This window comes from Phodopus roborovskii, unplaced genomic scaffold (genome assembly GCF_943737965.1).
Source record: "Phodopus roborovskii unplaced genomic scaffold, PHOROB, whole genome shotgun sequence".
Taxonomy (NCBI): Eukaryota; Metazoa; Chordata; class Mammalia; order Rodentia; family Cricetidae; genus Phodopus; species Phodopus roborovskii.
In genome coordinates, this window is record NW_026125397.1 from 18,953,847 (window position 1) to 18,972,119 (window position 18,273).

The 18,273-nt window shown below is 40.5% G+C and overlaps 1 protein-coding gene and 1 pseudogene across 1 annotated transcript; both read right to left on the bottom strand.

Moving 5' to 3' along the window:
* Nucleotides 1–4,119: 4,119 nt before the first annotated feature.
* LOC127215224 (transmembrane protein 230-like) lies at nt 4,120–4,511 on the bottom strand. Its single transcript, XM_051175624.1, has one exon. The coding sequence runs from the start codon at nt 4,427–4,429 to the stop codon at nt 4,151–4,153; it is 279 nt and encodes a 92-aa protein (XP_051031581.1). The 5' UTR covers nt 4,430–4,511; the 3' UTR covers nt 4,120–4,150.
* Nucleotides 4,512–7,048: 2,537 nt separating this feature from the next.
* LOC127215226 (amine sulfotransferase-like) lies at nt 7,049–17,751 on the bottom strand (annotated as a pseudogene).
* Between the last annotated feature and the right edge of the window lie 522 nt (nt 17,752–18,273).

Consider the following 18,273-nt stretch of genomic DNA (forward strand, 5'->3'; position numbering starts at 1 on the left):
TCTCTAATGAACATTTTTGGGATATTTTTCAAAAGTCAGGTGTCCATAACTACTTGAAATTATTTCTGGTTCTTGTATTTCATTCCATTGGTTTGTGTCTGTTTTTATACCAGTGTCACGCTGTTTGGTTTTTTTAAAGGTCTTATTTATTTGTTGTGTTTCTACGTGTGTTTGTATATGTGCATATGAACATGTGTGTGGTGCCGGAGGAGGCCAAAAGAGGGCATTGGATTCCCTGGAGCTGGAGTTACAGGCAGTTATGAACTGCCTGACGTGAGTGAGTGCTGGGGAGTGAGCTCTGACCTCTGAAGGACCAACAAGTGTTCTTAACACTGAGCCATGCCCACAGCCTCCGATACTTTCATTACGATTGCTCTGTTGTGTACAACTTGAAATTAGATAAGGTGACAATTCCAGCATTTTTCTCAGAGTTACGTTTGCTAACTAGGGTCTTTTATGCTATCACGTGAGTCTTAAGATGTTTTGAAATTTTGTTTATACATTTACATACATGTACATCATCATTGTTTCCCTCACTCCCCTCTCTCTAATTCTCCAGCGTCCTCCAATCCTTACATTTATGGCTTCTTATTAATCATGATCACCTCTCTCTCTCATACATACATATAGGCTTACTAACACTACCCAGTGAAATTATCTGGTATTGGCCATGCGTGTTTAGGCCTGACCCCTTAAGATTAGGACTGACTTCTTAGGACTGGCTAGCCTACCAGGGAGTTTATCTCTGGAGAAGACTGATATTCTTTCCCTCTCCCTCTCCCTGTACCCCCCACTCCAAACATTAATTTCCTTTAGATTTTCTGATAGCGGTTAAAGCCTTATGAGAGCTAAAATTTTTGTGAAGAGTAACTCTGGAGTTCTGATGGGATACTGCATTGAATCTGTGGGTTGCTTTTGGTAGTATAGCTATGTTTATAATATTAATTTTTCATATACATGAGCATAGGAGGTATAACTTTCCATCCTTTAGTATCTTCAACTTCTTTCTATAGCATTTTAAGGTTTTTATTGTAGGGGGTCTCTCACTTCCCGATGAGCTGGCTAATTTTTTATGTCAATTGAACACAAACTAGAGTCACTTCGGAAGAGGGACTCTAAGTTGAGAAAATGCCACTACCAGATTGACTTGTGGACAAGTCTACGGTAGATTTTCTTCACTGGTTATTCATACGTGGTATCCCATCTTGGCCTGGTGGTCCTCAGTGTTATAACATAGTCTGAGCAAATCATGAAAAACAAGCCAGCCAGCAGCATCCATCAGTGGCTCTGTATCAGCTCCTAGGTCAAGGTCCCGGTCCTGACTCCCCTCAGTAATGACTTTGATATGGAAGTGTAAGTTGATTAAACCCTGTCTTCCCAACGTTGCGTTTGATCACAGCAACAGAAATCCTAACTAAGACAACTGGTTAGTTTTCCCTTCCAGTTTGACACAACCTAGAGCCACCTAGAAGACAGAAACTTAACTGAAGGGTTGTCTCCATCAGACCACTGTGGCCATGTCTACAAGAGACTGTCTTGATGAATGGTTGATGCAGGAGGGCCCAGCTCACTGCATGTGGTACCATCTCTAAACAGGTATTAGAAAAGTAGCTGAGCATGAGCCAGAGAGTGTGCCAGGAATTGAAATTTCTCCATGATTTCTGCTTCAGTTCCTAGTGACTCCCTGCCCTGCTCTTTCAATGATGAACTGTGACTTGGAAGTGTATGCTCTCATAAGGAGCTGTTACCCATTTTGCTCACACAAAAACAGAAGGCAAATGAGCAGTTGCTTAGGCTTATCCTTAGTCCTTGGATTTTTTATTTTTCCTCGAGGTGAGGCAATTTTGAATGGAATTATTTTTCTAATTTCTTTCTCTGCCTGTTTGTGATTGAAATCAAGAGGGCATCATCTCTTGAAAAGGATATTTGGGTATTTTTTTCCTATTTGGATCCCTTTTATTTCCATTCCTTCCCTTCCTGGTCTACCTAAAGCTTCAAACACCGTAGTGAGAAAATGGACACCGTGTCCTGTTCCTGATTGTAGGAAGTATTTCAGCTATTTATCACATTGTAAATGTAGGCTTGCTGTGTTTAACGTTTCCTCTATTTCTAGTTTCTTTGTGAAGGGAAGCTGGATTTTTAAATAGCTTTTTCTGAATCTAGTGAGGTAACCATATAATTTCTGTCCTTGTCCATTTATGTAAGGTATATTCCATTAAAGCTCCATACATTTAATAGTCTTTTATATCCAAAAGACATTATCTTTACATACCCCAGTCCCTTATAATTTTAGTGACTCATGTTGAAGTCATGTTGGTCTTTTTAATGCTCACTTTTCCCGTAGGCTTCTGTATCTTCTGTGGTTTTTAAGAGGGGATTATCATTACCACAAAAGCACAGATTATACACTGTATTATCTTTGTTAATTTAGCAGAACCTGATTGTTCTCAAACAATGTCCATCACTTTCCCCTTCATCTATCTGATCCTGCACTTAATGAGAACTCCCAGGACAGGAAGTTTTGCATCAATTACTGGAAATGGAATAAATGCGGAAGCCTCTTTCTTCTTATTAAACTGTGTGTGACACGGTGACTCTCATAGTTTACTCTTTAGCCCATACTTCTTTACTTGTAAGTGTTCATTGCAATGAGTCATTGGTCTGGTTTGAGGCCTCTGGCTTCTGCTACACCCTGAATACTGGGCCCTCACGGCTGAAGTGTGATCCTGTTGAATGGTGTCAATAAAACCGGGAGTCAGATATTGGGGGTAAACCCTGGAATATCAGAGAACTGGGAGCAGTCACCAATTGCTTCTTTCCTCTCTCATTCCTCAGTCCAAACAGCTGAGATCCCGTTGACACCCCTTCTTACCTTCTCCTGTGCTGGGATTAAAGATGTGTGCCACCACTGCCCAGCTTCTATGGCTATCTAAGGGCTAGTTCCACCCTCTGGTCACCAGATATGATTCATTTGTTAGAACACAAATGAGCTATCACACAACACACCGGGCCTCCTCTTGGATATCATATTGTTGCTTTGTGTCATGGAGATCCTGTAGTTTTGGATCTGCAGGTCTGGCCTTTTACATGCTACAGGCGGATGCATACATAGGTGAATGTTGGGGTGGGCCAACTCAGCACCAGTCCTGGGCTTGGATTGGTCAGCCTGCCAGCTTCTCCTCGTTCTCACCACCAAGGTGAGCTCTCCAGCGCTGCTCTGGCTAGCTCACCCGGTGCACTGGACAGCAGGGCCAGTTCCTGGACTCTTACACCCTTAGGCCTGGCTCACCTTCATCCTCACCTCCGGGGCTAGCTCTAGCGATTTGCCAGGTGTGCTGCAGCCTGTGAGGGGCAGGGCCAGCTCTCCCAATCTCATTACCCCTGGGCCTGGTCTCCCGCCTGCCACGGGTAGCAAGGAGTGAGGGGAGAAAGCAGCTTACTCTCCAGAGAAGAATTAACCTTTCTCAGACTATTCCTGTCTCAGCACACTGCTCTAAAACAATTTGCTTACTGGAATCTCACACAAGAAGAACGATACCTCCAAACTGCCTTGTTTTACTGTGCTACGGTAATCTTTCCAAGGCTACTTGGCCAAGAAAGCTTGCATCTTGACTTTAAGTAAGTTTGGCCCTAAAAGTTTGGCCCAACAAAGCAATAGTATTTTTTTTTTTCCAAATAAGATTTGCTTTTACTAAATCGTACATAGACTACAAAGTTAGTGACAAGTGGAGGATTGTAAATTTAAAAATAATATGAACAAAATTTATATCAGCCTTTTCCAGTTGCCACGTAGTAAGACTGTCAATTGGGAATATTAAACTTACGTTCAGTTCTACATAGAGCTGTGGTGGCCCAACAGTGCCACACAGGTGTAGGTTTTCATGCTGTTCTCTGACTATAAATATCCATGTAGACATTTTAACGTGTTTTCAGGAGGGCCAGGGGATCAAAAATACACATAGTTAGACCTTTGGCTAGCTCTAAGTTCAAGCTACTTTTTGGAATGTACTTGTAAACTATAGTCATAATTTTATTTATCGTTTATAAAGTTGCAGCATTTTTAAATTGCAGCTGTGATTTTCCACCTGCCAGTGCCTCGCGGCTTTGTTCAGTCCCACCAGCAGCCGGCCCCCTTTCTTGCTGTTGTGGTCTAGTCCTCACAGTCCGGAAGGTCACTGTAGGAGTAGTCCTGGCAGCCTCTGCAGGTTCTATAGATGATGACCAGATGGTAACACCCTGGCACAAAGACCAAGATGCCCACAATCAGGACGGCGATGGCCCGGCTGGTCCCCACGTGCTTCATGTAGCCGGTCAGCAGAAGGCAGCCCGTCACGATGAGAGTCGTGCCAATCAAAAACTGCAGGGTGGCACAGATGATGGTCTTGTGAGGAATCTTAGCAGGGCTTTTGTTCAAGAAGTGAGATCTCATGTCACCGGGACCTCTGTGATTAAGAGTGAGCCGCTCAGATCCCCCAGAAGGTTACACGGTCTCCCGAGTCAGCAGTGAAGAGCTTCCAGTGTTTACTTTGCCCCCGGTATCGCAATGTGAACTTGCTGCTCCTAGCGCTTTCCAAGGTTGCAGTGTCCGGGTCAGTGCAAGAGAGCAATGTTTACTTTGCTCCGGGGAGCGCAATGTGAGCTTGCAGCTCAGGGCCCTTCTCAAGGTTGCAGTGTTCTGGGTCAGAGCAGAAGAGCCTCCGATGCTTACTTAGCCCCTGGGGACCCCAGTGCTACGTTGGTACAAGTGGAGACTGTCATCGCTAGAGTGGATGAGCCTCACCTGGCTGCCACGCAGAGTGCAGGGGCATTCGGGGAGGCCTGACGGTTGCCCGGTTGCCCGTAGAGGCACGCGCAGCGGTTTCCTCCTCCGTGCCTGTCTCCCATCTGCCTCCACCAGGCTAACCGCTTCTGGGAAGCTGTCACTTGTTTCATCAAATGGATTTTTAAATCTTCAAAACTAAGATGATTCGGATGGACAGTATGGACTGGACTGTGTTTTTGTTGAGATTTAGGCCAGCTCCAGTAAATATCCTAATTCTGTTATAATTGAAATAGTAGATTGAACTGATGATCTTTCATCAGCTGCGCTTTGCTCAGCTAGTTCCACAGCATTCCACCTTCTCTCTGGCCTCTTCAGTTTGTCTAACAACAACACATGCATTTAGTTTGATCAGTCAAGTGCCAGTGGATGGGAAGGAGTTGAGAGGTTAGGAATCCATCCTGGTGCAACCCCTTCTTCGCTGTAAGGCCTTGGTCACAGTCCCCCACAGGGGCCTAGCCCATTCTGCAGCTACAGCAGGCCATGAATAATGCAGGAAATGCACCCAGGGCTCAGGTCCCGACAGCGTCAAGACAATCCAGGTACACATTCTGGCTTGTTTTCTACACAGCAGTTTTCTGGAAATCCGAGAGGAGACACACGGAGGAGCCGAGCGGCTGTTCCCTTCAGAGGGGCAGCAAGCAGAATGGGGGTGGTTTTCTGAGAAGGATAGAACAGCGGGGCTTCCCCTTAAGTAAGGGCGTCTGAATGCTCTCCTAATCCCTTGATTTCATGAATCCAAGCTGCAGCTTCTTCATGAGTCTCTACTAGCCTGTGCCCCAGGCGTACCCTTTCCGGTCCCCTAGGCCTGCTTCCCCCCCCCCCCAAAATCTGATGTCATAGCAGTATATGTAATTCATTTGCCACACTTGGCTCAGCTTAACCTCATCTGGAAGAGGTTAAATCCAAACATCGAGTTCTATTTTTCAGCATGTATTTCTTTATGTTTGACATTACCTCATTATTCGAAGTCAATATAAACTCCAGGTTTTTCTTAGAGAGTCTACAGTTGTTTGCTTCATACAAACCCGGTTTTTCTTTTAAGTTTACTAATACAAAACAACTGGGGGAGAATCTTCTTTGTAATTGTTTGCATTTTGTAACCATGTGCATTTAATGTAGAAATTAAGAGCTTATATTCATTTGCATAGACTTCATAATGAGCATCTTCCCTCTCTCATAGATCAGAAACAGAATATTGGCTCTATTTGGCTTCAGTGTCCTGCAGAGTAATTTTTTTCACCCCAATACCCTGTAGTTAATCCAGCATCTGCTGTATTTACCTTTTTATTGATCCTTTGTGGATTTCACAGCATGCACCCTGATCCCATTCATTTCCCCCGCCCCTTACTTCTGCCTGGTTCTACTGATTCTCGTGCCCTGGCGGTTGGATATCCTGCCTGTTGCAGGTGGCAAGGGGTGGGAGGTAAGGGCACATTTCCCTTAGCCTTGCCATCCCATGGCATAGAGGGAGGGTGCAGCTGTCCCGCTCCGCTGTTCACAGGCCAGGTTCGTCTGTCCCCTGCCAATACAGTGAGCTCTAGTGTGCAGCCCAGCTGAGGTGCTGTGTCTGCTCTGCCATGTGCGTAGCCTGTAGAGCCACTAAGGGCCACACAGATGTCAGAGGCCTAGGATGCCACGTAGGGCCAGATTGATGTCCAAGCGTTCAGTCTTTGCTGGAGCCATGTAGATCTGAGTAGCCTGTGCTGCTGCCCAGGGCCATGGTGTCCTCTGGGCCTAAACTGCTTCCAGGGGCTGTGTCTGGTTCCATGGCCCTGCCACAGCGGCCATCAGTGTCGATGTCCGTGGCCTCCTCTTACCATCAGAAGCAGTGAGAATAGGGCTGCACAGAGTTTCCCTGCCCCTCACAGGCTGCACCACTCTGGAGAGCAGGACCTGCACCTCCTCAGGGCAGCACAGCAGAGCTGTCCCTGCTGGTGGCGGTGTGGGTGGGAGAGCTAGACCCCCTGGCAGTCAGAAGGTTATGTGGGCACCGGGGATACCATCCTTTGCCTCTCACCTCTCACCCATCAAGAGACTCCAGCTGTGATTGCACCATAGACTCAGACACGGTCCTTGTCAGCAGCTAGGGCTTGTCAGCAGCCAGTGTCCTGATTGGCAGTGCAGGTCATTTACTTTGGCATGGAACCAACAGCAACATGGCCCCAGGTAGGGGTCCAAATCACAGGCATCAACACTTAAACCAGCATATGTTTAGTCTTTGATTTTTATGACTTTATTGCACACTGAGATAGTTTATAATATTTTTAAAGGCATACATGTTTGTACATGACATCTCTACTTCATACAGTGCATTTAACAGTTCTATTAATTTCAAAGGCAATGAATTAAAGTTTAATTATTAAAATAAATGGATTTTTAATGTTTACTTGATCCTTCATTACATTGAAAGTAATGTGAATTATAGACTACTCCCTGAAGACATCTATAAGCCATGTTTTATGCTTTCTCTGTCATTCTTTTTGTGAAGGATACCAACATTAGTAGCTGCCTTTAAAATTAATGTTATGGCAAGCAACCTAAATTAATCATTTTGTTCATGGATTGTGCTTAATAATTAATAATTGAATGAGAAGCATACGTTAATTTTAATAAAGTATGGCCTCCTCTGGTTAGTACATTTTTATATGATTAATTTGCACCATAATTAAAATTCTACTTCTCATTCATATCCCAGATGAACTTTAAGGGAAAGTTCTTCATGTTCCTCTCATTCTGCTCCACAGTCAAGTGATGTTTCTAGTCTCCGATGGTGCCTAATGAGAGAAGCAGCCAGCACTTAGGCAAGTCCAGCTACCGAGGCAAAGTCCACCACCCCCTTCTACTCTCTGCAGGCCTTGGTTGGCTCCCCTCTCCTCTCATCTCAGAGGGATGTGCAGTAGAAGGGGCTTCAGAGTAGCAGCACAGTCAATAGTTATCACTAGGTACGACCACCAAATCACAATTTTTAGAAAGAAAAAAAAATCTCTTTAAAAGTTAAAAAATATATTAGAATTTTAAAAATACATTTCACTAATATATCAATCATTATTCTAAGAAACGCTTATACTCCAAACACAATATATTTAAAACACAACCTTCTGAGGTGTGTGTGTGTGCTCAAGTCAAGGTGACACAGAGTGTTGAAACAGCTAATGTTATGATTTTTCTGGATAAGATTTTGAAATGATCACAGTTAAAATAAAAATAGCCATTTGGGGTCCTTAGTTGTCCTAGACATCATTGTTTGCATTTGGACCAGATGGCAAGCTACCTTAGGCAAGACACTGAGGAATGAGATGGGAAGAGACAAAAGAGTTTGAAAAATATAAAAATCCATAGATATTAAAATATAAGCTAATGATCACAATAATGATAAAAGAGTTATCAAGAGGGAAATGTTTGTTCTTAACCACATCTCCTGGCATGAAATGAGGTCATAACAAGATTATTGCCTGTTTACTTAATTGAATTCATATCAGATAAAGACATTAAGAAACTACTCTAAGCCCGGCGTTAGTGGTGCACACCTTTAATCCCAGCACTGGGATCTCTGTGAGTTTGAGGCCAGCCTGGTCTATAGAGCAAGTTCCAGGGCAGGCTCCAAAGCAATACAGACAAACCCTGTCTCGAAAAAACAAAACCAAAAAAAAAAAAAAAAATCACTTTAAACTCTATCTTCAATCTTTAGCATAAACATACAGTAAGTTTACTTACTTGTACGATATCCTAGAAAAAATAGCAAATAAGACTGCTTTTGTCTAGGCAGTCAGTGTGTGGTGTTTCATGTCTGTAACCCTGGCACTCAGGGAGCAGTGTGTGGCAGACAGGAGGATTATGGATTTAAGCAACCTCGGTTGCTTGGTCTACACTGTGAAACACACACGTACTCACTCTTTGTCTCCCTCTGTCTCTGTCTGTCTCTCTCTCACACACCTACACCCACACAACCTACACCCACAAAATAACTCAACAACAAACTCAACAAAATAAAACAAAACCCAACAAAACAACGGCACAAGATGACTAAGAATTTTCACTTCTAACGTATCTATTGCCATACTTTAACAGGTTGTGTTGTGTGGCTTAAAAGGAAGGAAAGTCAGATTTATTTAATAAGTGAAATTGTCAGATTTTGCCCTAAAACATTACTAGAAACCCTTCAGGTTCTCTGTCAGCTAAAATGGTTGATGCTCCCAAATGTCATTATCACCTGGAAAAATGCACTGGAAACACAGATTATTTCTCCTAGGCCAGCCAGGGAGTTCTATCTATCTATCTATCTATCTATCTATCTATCTATCTATCTATCTCTACTACAGACCAATAAACACCTTTTTGGAGGAATCCTCCATCATTTCTTGTTCCAGTTTCAAGTTTTTTATCTTCATAATTTGCTCGTGGGTCACGTTTCATGTTCTCAAACATGGCTTGTCTCACCACAGCATCCACGTCATCTTCATTCAGTTCTTTCCCCAGAAAACTGCAGATTCTAAACACTGAGCTTCTAAGGTCCTGAAAATGTTATGGGCTGAGAAATTGTTAACCTTATAATGGAGGTGTGACTTACAGCCCAACGTGTAACACAAACATGTAGGATTTTCTTTTGGAATGCAAATGTTGTTCAACACGTGAAAACATAGGAATAGGTATAACTGAAATAGTTATTTATTGCCATTGATACAGAAAATGCCATTAATGAAACAACTTTTTTGAGACTTTGTAGCTGAAGCTGGCCTGAAAATCAATAGGTAGCCTATGCTGCCTTCAAAGTTAGGATGGTCTTCATGTATAGCATCCCTTGGACTTGGGTTAGAGGAAGGAACGGCTATGCCTGTCTCAGTATCTTCGTTAAATAAAAACATCAACAAATCAGCAGAAGAAGTCAAGTACCTCAGTGAAAAACACTGTGTACTAAATACTTGTAGCTAGAATCACACTTGGTTGAGAAGAATAAAACCATTTTTATTTGATGTCTGCAATAAGATTTTACTGCTTCTATTTAACACGTTCCTGGGAAATAGTAGGTAGAGCACTTAGTCAAGAAAGAGAATATAGCATTTAAATTAGAGACAAAAAGTAAGATTATCTCTGTAAAGCATACAGTATGATCGCATATGTAAAAAAGAAAAAAAATGAAGAAAAGCACAAAATCAGAACAATGAGATTTTACAAAGTTGTAAGATATAAAATCAAGATCAATACACAAATATGAGTTGAAATTTTAAATACTTGTAATGAGTAATCCTAAAAGAAGATAAAACTTTGAAATGGTAGCATTAAGAGACCTAGGAATAAATTTTCAAAAGGTTAGAGAAAAGTCCATTGAAACCAACAAAACATTGATGAAAGAAAAAGGAAACAGAAATAAACAGAACAGGAACCTATACTCACGAATTGGAGGACAGCTGTTTAAAAGATATAAAACTAACCCACAAATTCTATGGAGCCTGTATTAAAATTGCAATGAGTTTTCTGCTTTTGTAAAAGAAAATCTGTCTAAAATTCATATGAAATTTCAGAGACCCTGAGCAGCCCGTCTTGAATAGAAGATTACATTTGGAGGAGTCACACTTTGAGATAGCACAATTACTTCATTACATTTTACTTATTTGTTTTTTTATTTATATATTCTCTTCTTCCACCATGTGTGTCTCAGAGATTGAATTCGATTATCAGGATTGACAACAAGCCCCTTTACCTGCTGAGCTATCTCTACCAACAAAAAAATTACTTTAATGTCTGCAGAAATCAACATCAACAAAATCAATCCAATTAAAACTTTAAATAAACCATCTTCAAAGGGATTCTAGAAACATCTACTAAACACAGGAGAAAATGTTCTATATCACTAGTCATTTGGGAAATGAAGAGCATGAGTCCTTGTAACCTGAGATGATGGCTATTCCTTAACAAAAGACAGAAACGAGTAAGTGATGCTGCTGCCGGTAGGATTGCAAAATGGTACACTAGTAAAGGAAAGATGCATGATGCTGTCTTCACAAAGTAAAAGCAGAAGCACCATAGGAGCCAGCAACTCTACTTCTGGCTTTCACTCCTGATTTCAAAACCATTGAATTCAAGACCTCTGAAAGATTTGTACATCCATACTCCCAGCATCAGTATGCACAGCAGCTAAATGTGGAAACAAGCCATATACATACATACATACATACATACATCAAGCATGAAGAAGTTAACAGAGGAAGAAAGCAAGGTGGTGATTTTCAGGGACTGAGAGGAAAAAAATTGAAAGTTATGATTTAATGGCCCTAGGATTTCAGTTTGACAAGCAGAAAAGGATTTGGAGAGTAGTAGTGACATAACAAGTCATAATAGTGAAATGGCACATTTTACATTATGGATTTTAAAATCATAACTAATAGTGCAATTGGGGTTAATAACATGACTAGGAATATAGTAGTTGTTTATGACATATTAATTTTACCTGGAGAAGTTAATGACATTCTTCATGGTGAAGTGGTATTACCCCCATTTTACTGTAGGTAAAAGAATTTTGTCTCATTTCTATGTCTGAGCAATAATGTATTTTATATATATATATATATATATATATATATGTATGTATATATATAGTATGTGACATACATCACAAATTCTTCACTCTCTCATCTGTCGATGGACACTAGGCTGAGTCCATTTATTGCAGTTGAAAATGTATCAGGTGAAATAAGCTGGACAATGTGACAAATGTCTTGTGTTCCCTCATATGTGAAAACTTAGAAGTCAACCCTAAGTACAATTGTGGTTAATAGTGATTGGGGTGGGTCTTAGGGGGATGAAAGGAATGAGTATGCAAGATAAGATCAAAGCACACGCTGTTCATGGACAGGAGTACCACACCAGAGACCATTAATGGACATAACAAATGTGTGATAGTAAGGTTTCTAGTTGTGAAAGTCATTGCTGCTGTGAACTTTTGAGGTTGACTTTAGACACTGGTGACTGTATAAGAAGGGATCACAAAAGATGACTGTACAGGGAAGATAAGAGTACTAGGGAATCTACAGTATCCTACAGACATTAGGAGATGTCCAACAAGGAGGAATTATGGTATGAGGATAACTGGGAGAATGTGCTTTCAACCAAGAGCAGAACAGTGCAAAAGAAATCATTTACAAATACAACCTTCTTCATATCTTCATAGCTCAGGAACATAATATTGAAGCCATGTCTGTGTTCATGCCAGCCTTTTATGTGGTCAAACCACTGGGAAGAGAGGTAATGAGTAAGGAAGCCAAGCTGTGTGTGCATGTAGTGAACAGCAATGGACATCTATATCACTATTTAACATGTTTAGTGGTCTGGGGAAACAAGTACCCGTCATTCATAGAAACCCACTTACATAAAGTTACTACAGGAGTAGGAAGGAAGCAAGGCAGAAACTAAGGGCCTGAGGCTGAAGGTGACTTTAAGACACACTGTTTCATTTTCTCCACAGAGGGCTCGTCTCTGTTTCTCCTCTTGTTTTCTCAGATGTCTGGGCAACAATGTCCACTGTTTACAGTAGCACAGATTCTGAATATCATCTTACAAATAAGATCCTGACTCCTCCACATGCTGTGGGCCTCATGTATTACTTAGTTCCTGTAGGTAGTGGAATGAACAGTTCCACAGTTGCAGTATAAGGCCTTACATAGGCCCATACAAAACACACACTTACCCTCAGCATTTGCTCTGTCAGAATGGATTATTCTGCCTTTGTCACTAGTTGAAAGGACTTGCTAGGGTATCTGAAAACCAAAATAGTTCCTACATGACATGCCTTTGCAACCCCGACAATCCTCAAATGGTGCATGAAGATAGAAAAGCCAGTTGATGGCACATAGAGTCAACATCCAATTGCCACCAGAGATGAGTTATTTGGCTTTTGTTTTTGTTTGTCTGGTATTGTTATTTTCCTGTCTCTTTCCGAAGAGCAGAGAATTTCACTTCCCTGCTCCTCTTTTTTAAATTGCACTCTGTAAGTTTGAGAATTTGGCTAGCTGGCAGCTTTTGTGTAATTAATCCATTTGTGTCTGGGTAGATGAATCAACACTTACCTTTCCCATCTAGAAATGCTTGCATAAAATCTTCTATAGTATCTGCAGCTTGAAGTAAAGTTATCAGATTTGAAAAATGGAAAAAAGAAGTCAAAACATCTTTAGGATTTCTGTAGATATAAAGAATCTGTAGACAGAATCATGGAGTTATTTCTTTAAATAAACCTTGGTTATACTTGCAAGTTTTTAAAAATATTATAACATTTGATTAAGACAACTATGGTGATATATTATTGTTTATGATTTATTAAAGTCACTGGAGATCAAAATAGCAAAGCAGCCATACTAGTTAGTCATAGAAGCCAGGCACACATCTTTAATTCCAGGACTCAGGATTAAGAGGTAGATGTATCTGTTAGTTCAAGGCCACACTGACTACATGAAACTGATCAAGTGCTAAATGAAATAGCTCACACAAAGGTGATCTCAGTACCTGGTATCACACGCCTTTAATCCCAGCACTAGGAAGGTGGAGATTGGAGTGATATGGCTGGGCAGTAAAAGGAATATAAGAAGGAGGAGACAGGAAATGAGAGCCTTTTGCCTCTGAAGATGTGTAGGGACCAGGATTACTAGTTCAGCTGGGTAGAATAAGATATAAGAAAAGCTGCTTTGCTTTTCTGATCTTCAGCTTGAAGATTGAACCCCAATATCAGTCTTTTATTTTTCATATTATAGACAATAATCATAATTATTTCTTCTAGTTTTTGAGCTAGAAAGACTTTGAGTGGAAAGTCAAGTAGTAGAAAGACTTTGAGTGGAAAGTCAAGTAGTTATTGCTTTTTTTTGGTATTATGGAGAGTACTTTAATAAATAGCCTATTTCTATGGCATTTCATAAGAAAGTAGCTCATTTCTCAAAAAAGCAGTATTATTTGAATTTTCATAAATACTGAAAATTAATTTGCTTTATGTGATCAAAATATATTATATAAAAATTTTAATTAGAAGTTTAAAAGGAAAATTAATTGCCACAAGAGTCAGTTGATGGGTATTATGTGATATTAGATGAATAAGGTAGCAGAGAAGTCTAAAAACAAAAATCTAGTAGTTATATTGACATAACTAGAAATCCACTTAAAATCTTCGAAGAAAAATGAGTTTTTCCCTCATATCTTTCAGAAAAATAACATAAACATGATTTAAGAAGATAAATAGTATGAAAACCCAGCACAGAAGGGTGCTCACAATACTGGCACCTGGGGTCTAGGTCAGGAGAAGGAGCTCATGCCAGCTTTGACTACATGCAAGGCTCTCACAAGAAAAAAAGTAGAAAATAAAAGAAGGGAGGGAGGAAAAGAATAAGAAATGAAACCAAAACCCAATGATCATATCTCTAGGCTTAAAACAAGGGAAAATTTATAAAATGCAGAGAGGACAGAGAGGGTAAAAGGGAAGGAGGGAGGGGACAGTGGAATCGACATGTAAAATAATAAAATAAAAAAATTATAAAATGCAAATTTATTTAAAAGAAAAATTAATCAGTTTGATAAAACTAAAATTAAGAGTTTTGCTAAACAAAACAGACATGAGAAAAAGCAATGTGGATGGGCTACAGTAAATTCATATCTAAAAATAATATAAAGCAAACTGACCAGAAGAATGTAATAAGATGTTGGGCTAATTGTAGAGCTTTTTCACAGAATCAAAAATAATTATGGCCAATAAACATCAAACATGATTTCTTCCATTATGAGAAGAGTATGCAAATTAAGATAAATTTGAGGCCCCTTTTGGTAGCTGCCATGCTGATAAGCATCCAAAAGTCGACAAGTCAAGTTACTGAACAAAAACTAAGAAGTCATCTATTGTGAATTTCAGCAAGAAATAAGTCTACTTTCTTCAGAAATACTGCACCACCTCTTTGAGTGGAGTGCCCTGTGAACTGTGGCTCTGCAGTCCTATTATAAATGTGGATTCTAGGGAAGCTGCTGGGAGAGTGCCCATGGACATACTCAAGAACGTTCATAGCAGCTGCATCATAGTAGCAAAACATAGGAATAATCTAATTATTCAGTGCTTAGGGAAGGTATCTCATGGGTGCAGTAAGTCCCTAAGTTCTGTGACATACTTTGGCTTTTTTGTTCTTGAGACCTTTTGGTGTTAAATAATACGGGAGGTGGGAAGCAAAGATGCGAGGTGATGGCATTTTGGCAAAGTCCAAATTGTGACTATTGTACTCAAAGAATGGAGCTCTACCATTGTTGATATGTTTTCAGTGCCATTCCGGTGGCCATCAAAATAAATCAAGCTGAGGATCTGCTGAGTCCAGATGGTCCCTGTAAAAAATAGACAACAATCCTGTTTTCAATCCTGAAGTAGGTTTTAATAATGGATGCCGACAGTAACACCATCCATTTGAAGATGATTTATTTGGACCTTGCGTTTCCTTTAACACTCCAAGCATGCTGGGATGTGCCCATTTTTCATTCCCTGTTGTCTGTATTTGTCACTCAAGTTGGTTAGATTGAAATCAAAAACTCTGTTCCTTTCTCGCTTAAACAGATGTGGTGATTTGGTAGTGATGATCCAGCTTATTCTTGTAGTGTCTGTATAATCTATGCTTCCTGTGGGGGTCCTTCCGGTATCATTTAACTGCTATTGACATACAACATCGGCAGATGTTAACAGGTAAAGTGCAGTGTCACTACATATGGGTACATACAGTGTGTTGAGGTCACACCAGGCACAGTGGCACTCTGTCTTGCTGCAAGGTTATTTTGTTTTTCCTATTTGGAGCTTTCTACCTTATTTCTTAATTTTCATAAGATATGTAGCAGGTTATTGAATGTTGTTGTTTATGGGCAATTCTGACTCATTTCCTAAACTACTTCATTGTCTGATTGCCTTTTAGAATGGTAGAAAAACTAATAGAATTAAATACTTGCTTTGTATTCTCAAAGACTTCTCTGGTATATTCCCAGTGATTGACCATAATCAAATATTTCAGTGTAATTGACATTTGGCCTCTGGACTATTAGACCAAGTCATACAGGGGGAAGTATTGGGAAATACATGCAAAACTCCAATTCTATTCCCATTAAGAATGGACCTAGATGTGATCAAATACCATAGAATACCAGGTAATTCATTGGTGACAGTATAGATTTGATTACTCAGTCACTATTCCCAGTGAGGAGGGATGGAGCATTGTACGAAAGCAGAGCCTGAAATTTTGAAAGAACTGGTCATGCCAACACATCACGGACTCCGGAACTTGGGACGATGAATGGTTCTGGTATCCTTTGTGGCACAATATAAACACTCATCGCCCATTTCAGTCTTCCCTGGGACCTTCAGAAGCACTCAGAGGCTATTTAGTGGCTGAGCTATATAGTCATTGTCTACAGCGAGACAGAGCGATGGCCTCTCGGAGTCCGTCAAGTTCTGTACTGCATTGTGCATCGCAAAGATGGAAAGCAAAGTAGGATTTGATATGCGCAAAGAAGTATTTTCGCAAAATGTCTTTATTTACTGAAATGTTCAAAGATGGACATGAAATTTTGGTGTTATTGTACACAGCAAAACTAAGTGGGGGCCGGGAGTGGGGAGGCGGGATGCATGTGCAATCTGTAGCGTTACTGTTTAGTCTGTGTTAACCGCTGCAAAAACTTAAACCAAGACTTCCAAGTTTCTCCTGCTGAGGTAAAAGTTACCTTTCCAAAAGGAAATTCAGCCCATCTTCATGTCCAACAGGACATGTAGTGAAACAGGAGTTTCCTGTTGGGCTTCCCCTGTTGGGCTTCACAAACCTCAAGAGTAATTCTTTTGGGAAACTGATAAGTTTCTGTACCCTGATATTAAGTCTGTCACGGAATTAAAGTCCAAGTTTTAATCTGAGCAAAACCTTCCCCGGTGGTCCCAGCGGAAGAGGAGAAACCTCGAGGGAGAAGAATGTGGTGGTGGTGGGGGCACAGGGACTGAGTCTTAAGTAGCCTAGATGAGCATGGTGAGCATCTCAGGGGAGGAGCTGACCCTTGGCGGACTTCCCCAGGAGGGGTCTGCAGCGGGAGGAGCGAGACAGGGTGAAGCTTCCACCTAAACAGAAAGCTCACAGCTAAAGAATTTTTTTCTTCTGTTTTTGAGAATCTTAAGTAGATTACAGTTGTCTTGGAAATCTTGTCAACAAAATTAAATGTATTGGAAATTTAATCATTGTCTGAGATAAACCTCTACATAATAAAACATGTATCTTTTGCAGAAAAGATCTTTGATTACTCCAGACCTGTTCAACAGCCTAAGGCATCATCATTTACCAACTAGCTGCTGTTGGCTCTATATTTGGTTCAAGCCTCCCCCCCCACGGTCCTTTTTACCCCCCCCACAGTAAATTACAATACATGCATGGCAAGTACTCTCATGCATAGAGATTTCAATTTTATTTAGCCCTTTTTGACCATAAGTTGCTCTAAACTGGAGGTGGCCGTGTTAGCTGATATTGGTTGATGGGATTTACAATATTCACGGAGAGACAAGTTGTTGGGTGTGTATATGAGGGATTATCTAGATTGGGTTCATGGAGTTGGGTTTCCTGACTGCAGAAGTTGACAAGCTGCCTTATATTCTGCCGTTGTGACTTCTTCAACCTGATGAAATGTTCAGTGGCAGCAGCAAGGACAGGGGCTAACCCGATTGAAGTGATGGTGTGTGGACAGCAGCTTTTCTCTATGTATTTATTATCAACCCTAACCAAACACGAATGCCACATGGTCTGCGCATACCACTCACCAGATTTGGGATATGTGACTATGAAAACATCATCATCTCTAATTTCATAATTGTCCATGTTTTCCACCACGTCCATTTTAACTAAAATTCTTTCAAAGTTATAGCCTTTGTAGTTATGTAAATATTCATGTTTATTGTCCATGATGATTCACCTAGAAGTAAAAATTATAAACTTTTCCAACAGTGGGGAAAGCTTATTGAGTGGTCTGCATGTGCCAAGCACTACAGAAATGTCTCTCACATATTAACTATAATAAACATATTCATATGCTATTTAAAATTACAACAATCTTGTTACTACATTTCTATTATCACTATATAAAATATGGAGAAACAAACATAGCAGGAAGTTAGAAATTTTTTTTCTATAATTCAATATGGGAAAAGTGCTCATTAAACAAACAGATGAAGAAATTAGGGCACAAAGAATACAACCAAGTTATTCAATGTTGTCCAACTGGTCAACTTAGAGAGCTCTGACAACAAACAACTAACGGTGAATAAAGGTTCCTCTTGCCTCACATTCTAGTGAGACATGCTGAACAAGACATGCACGGACTGATAAACTCTCCACATACTAGCCCAGGGGCAGTTGGACTGCATCCATCTGTGGCGTAGGTCGTGGTAGAAAACACTGGTGTCAGTAGCAAAGGGAAAAGAAAAG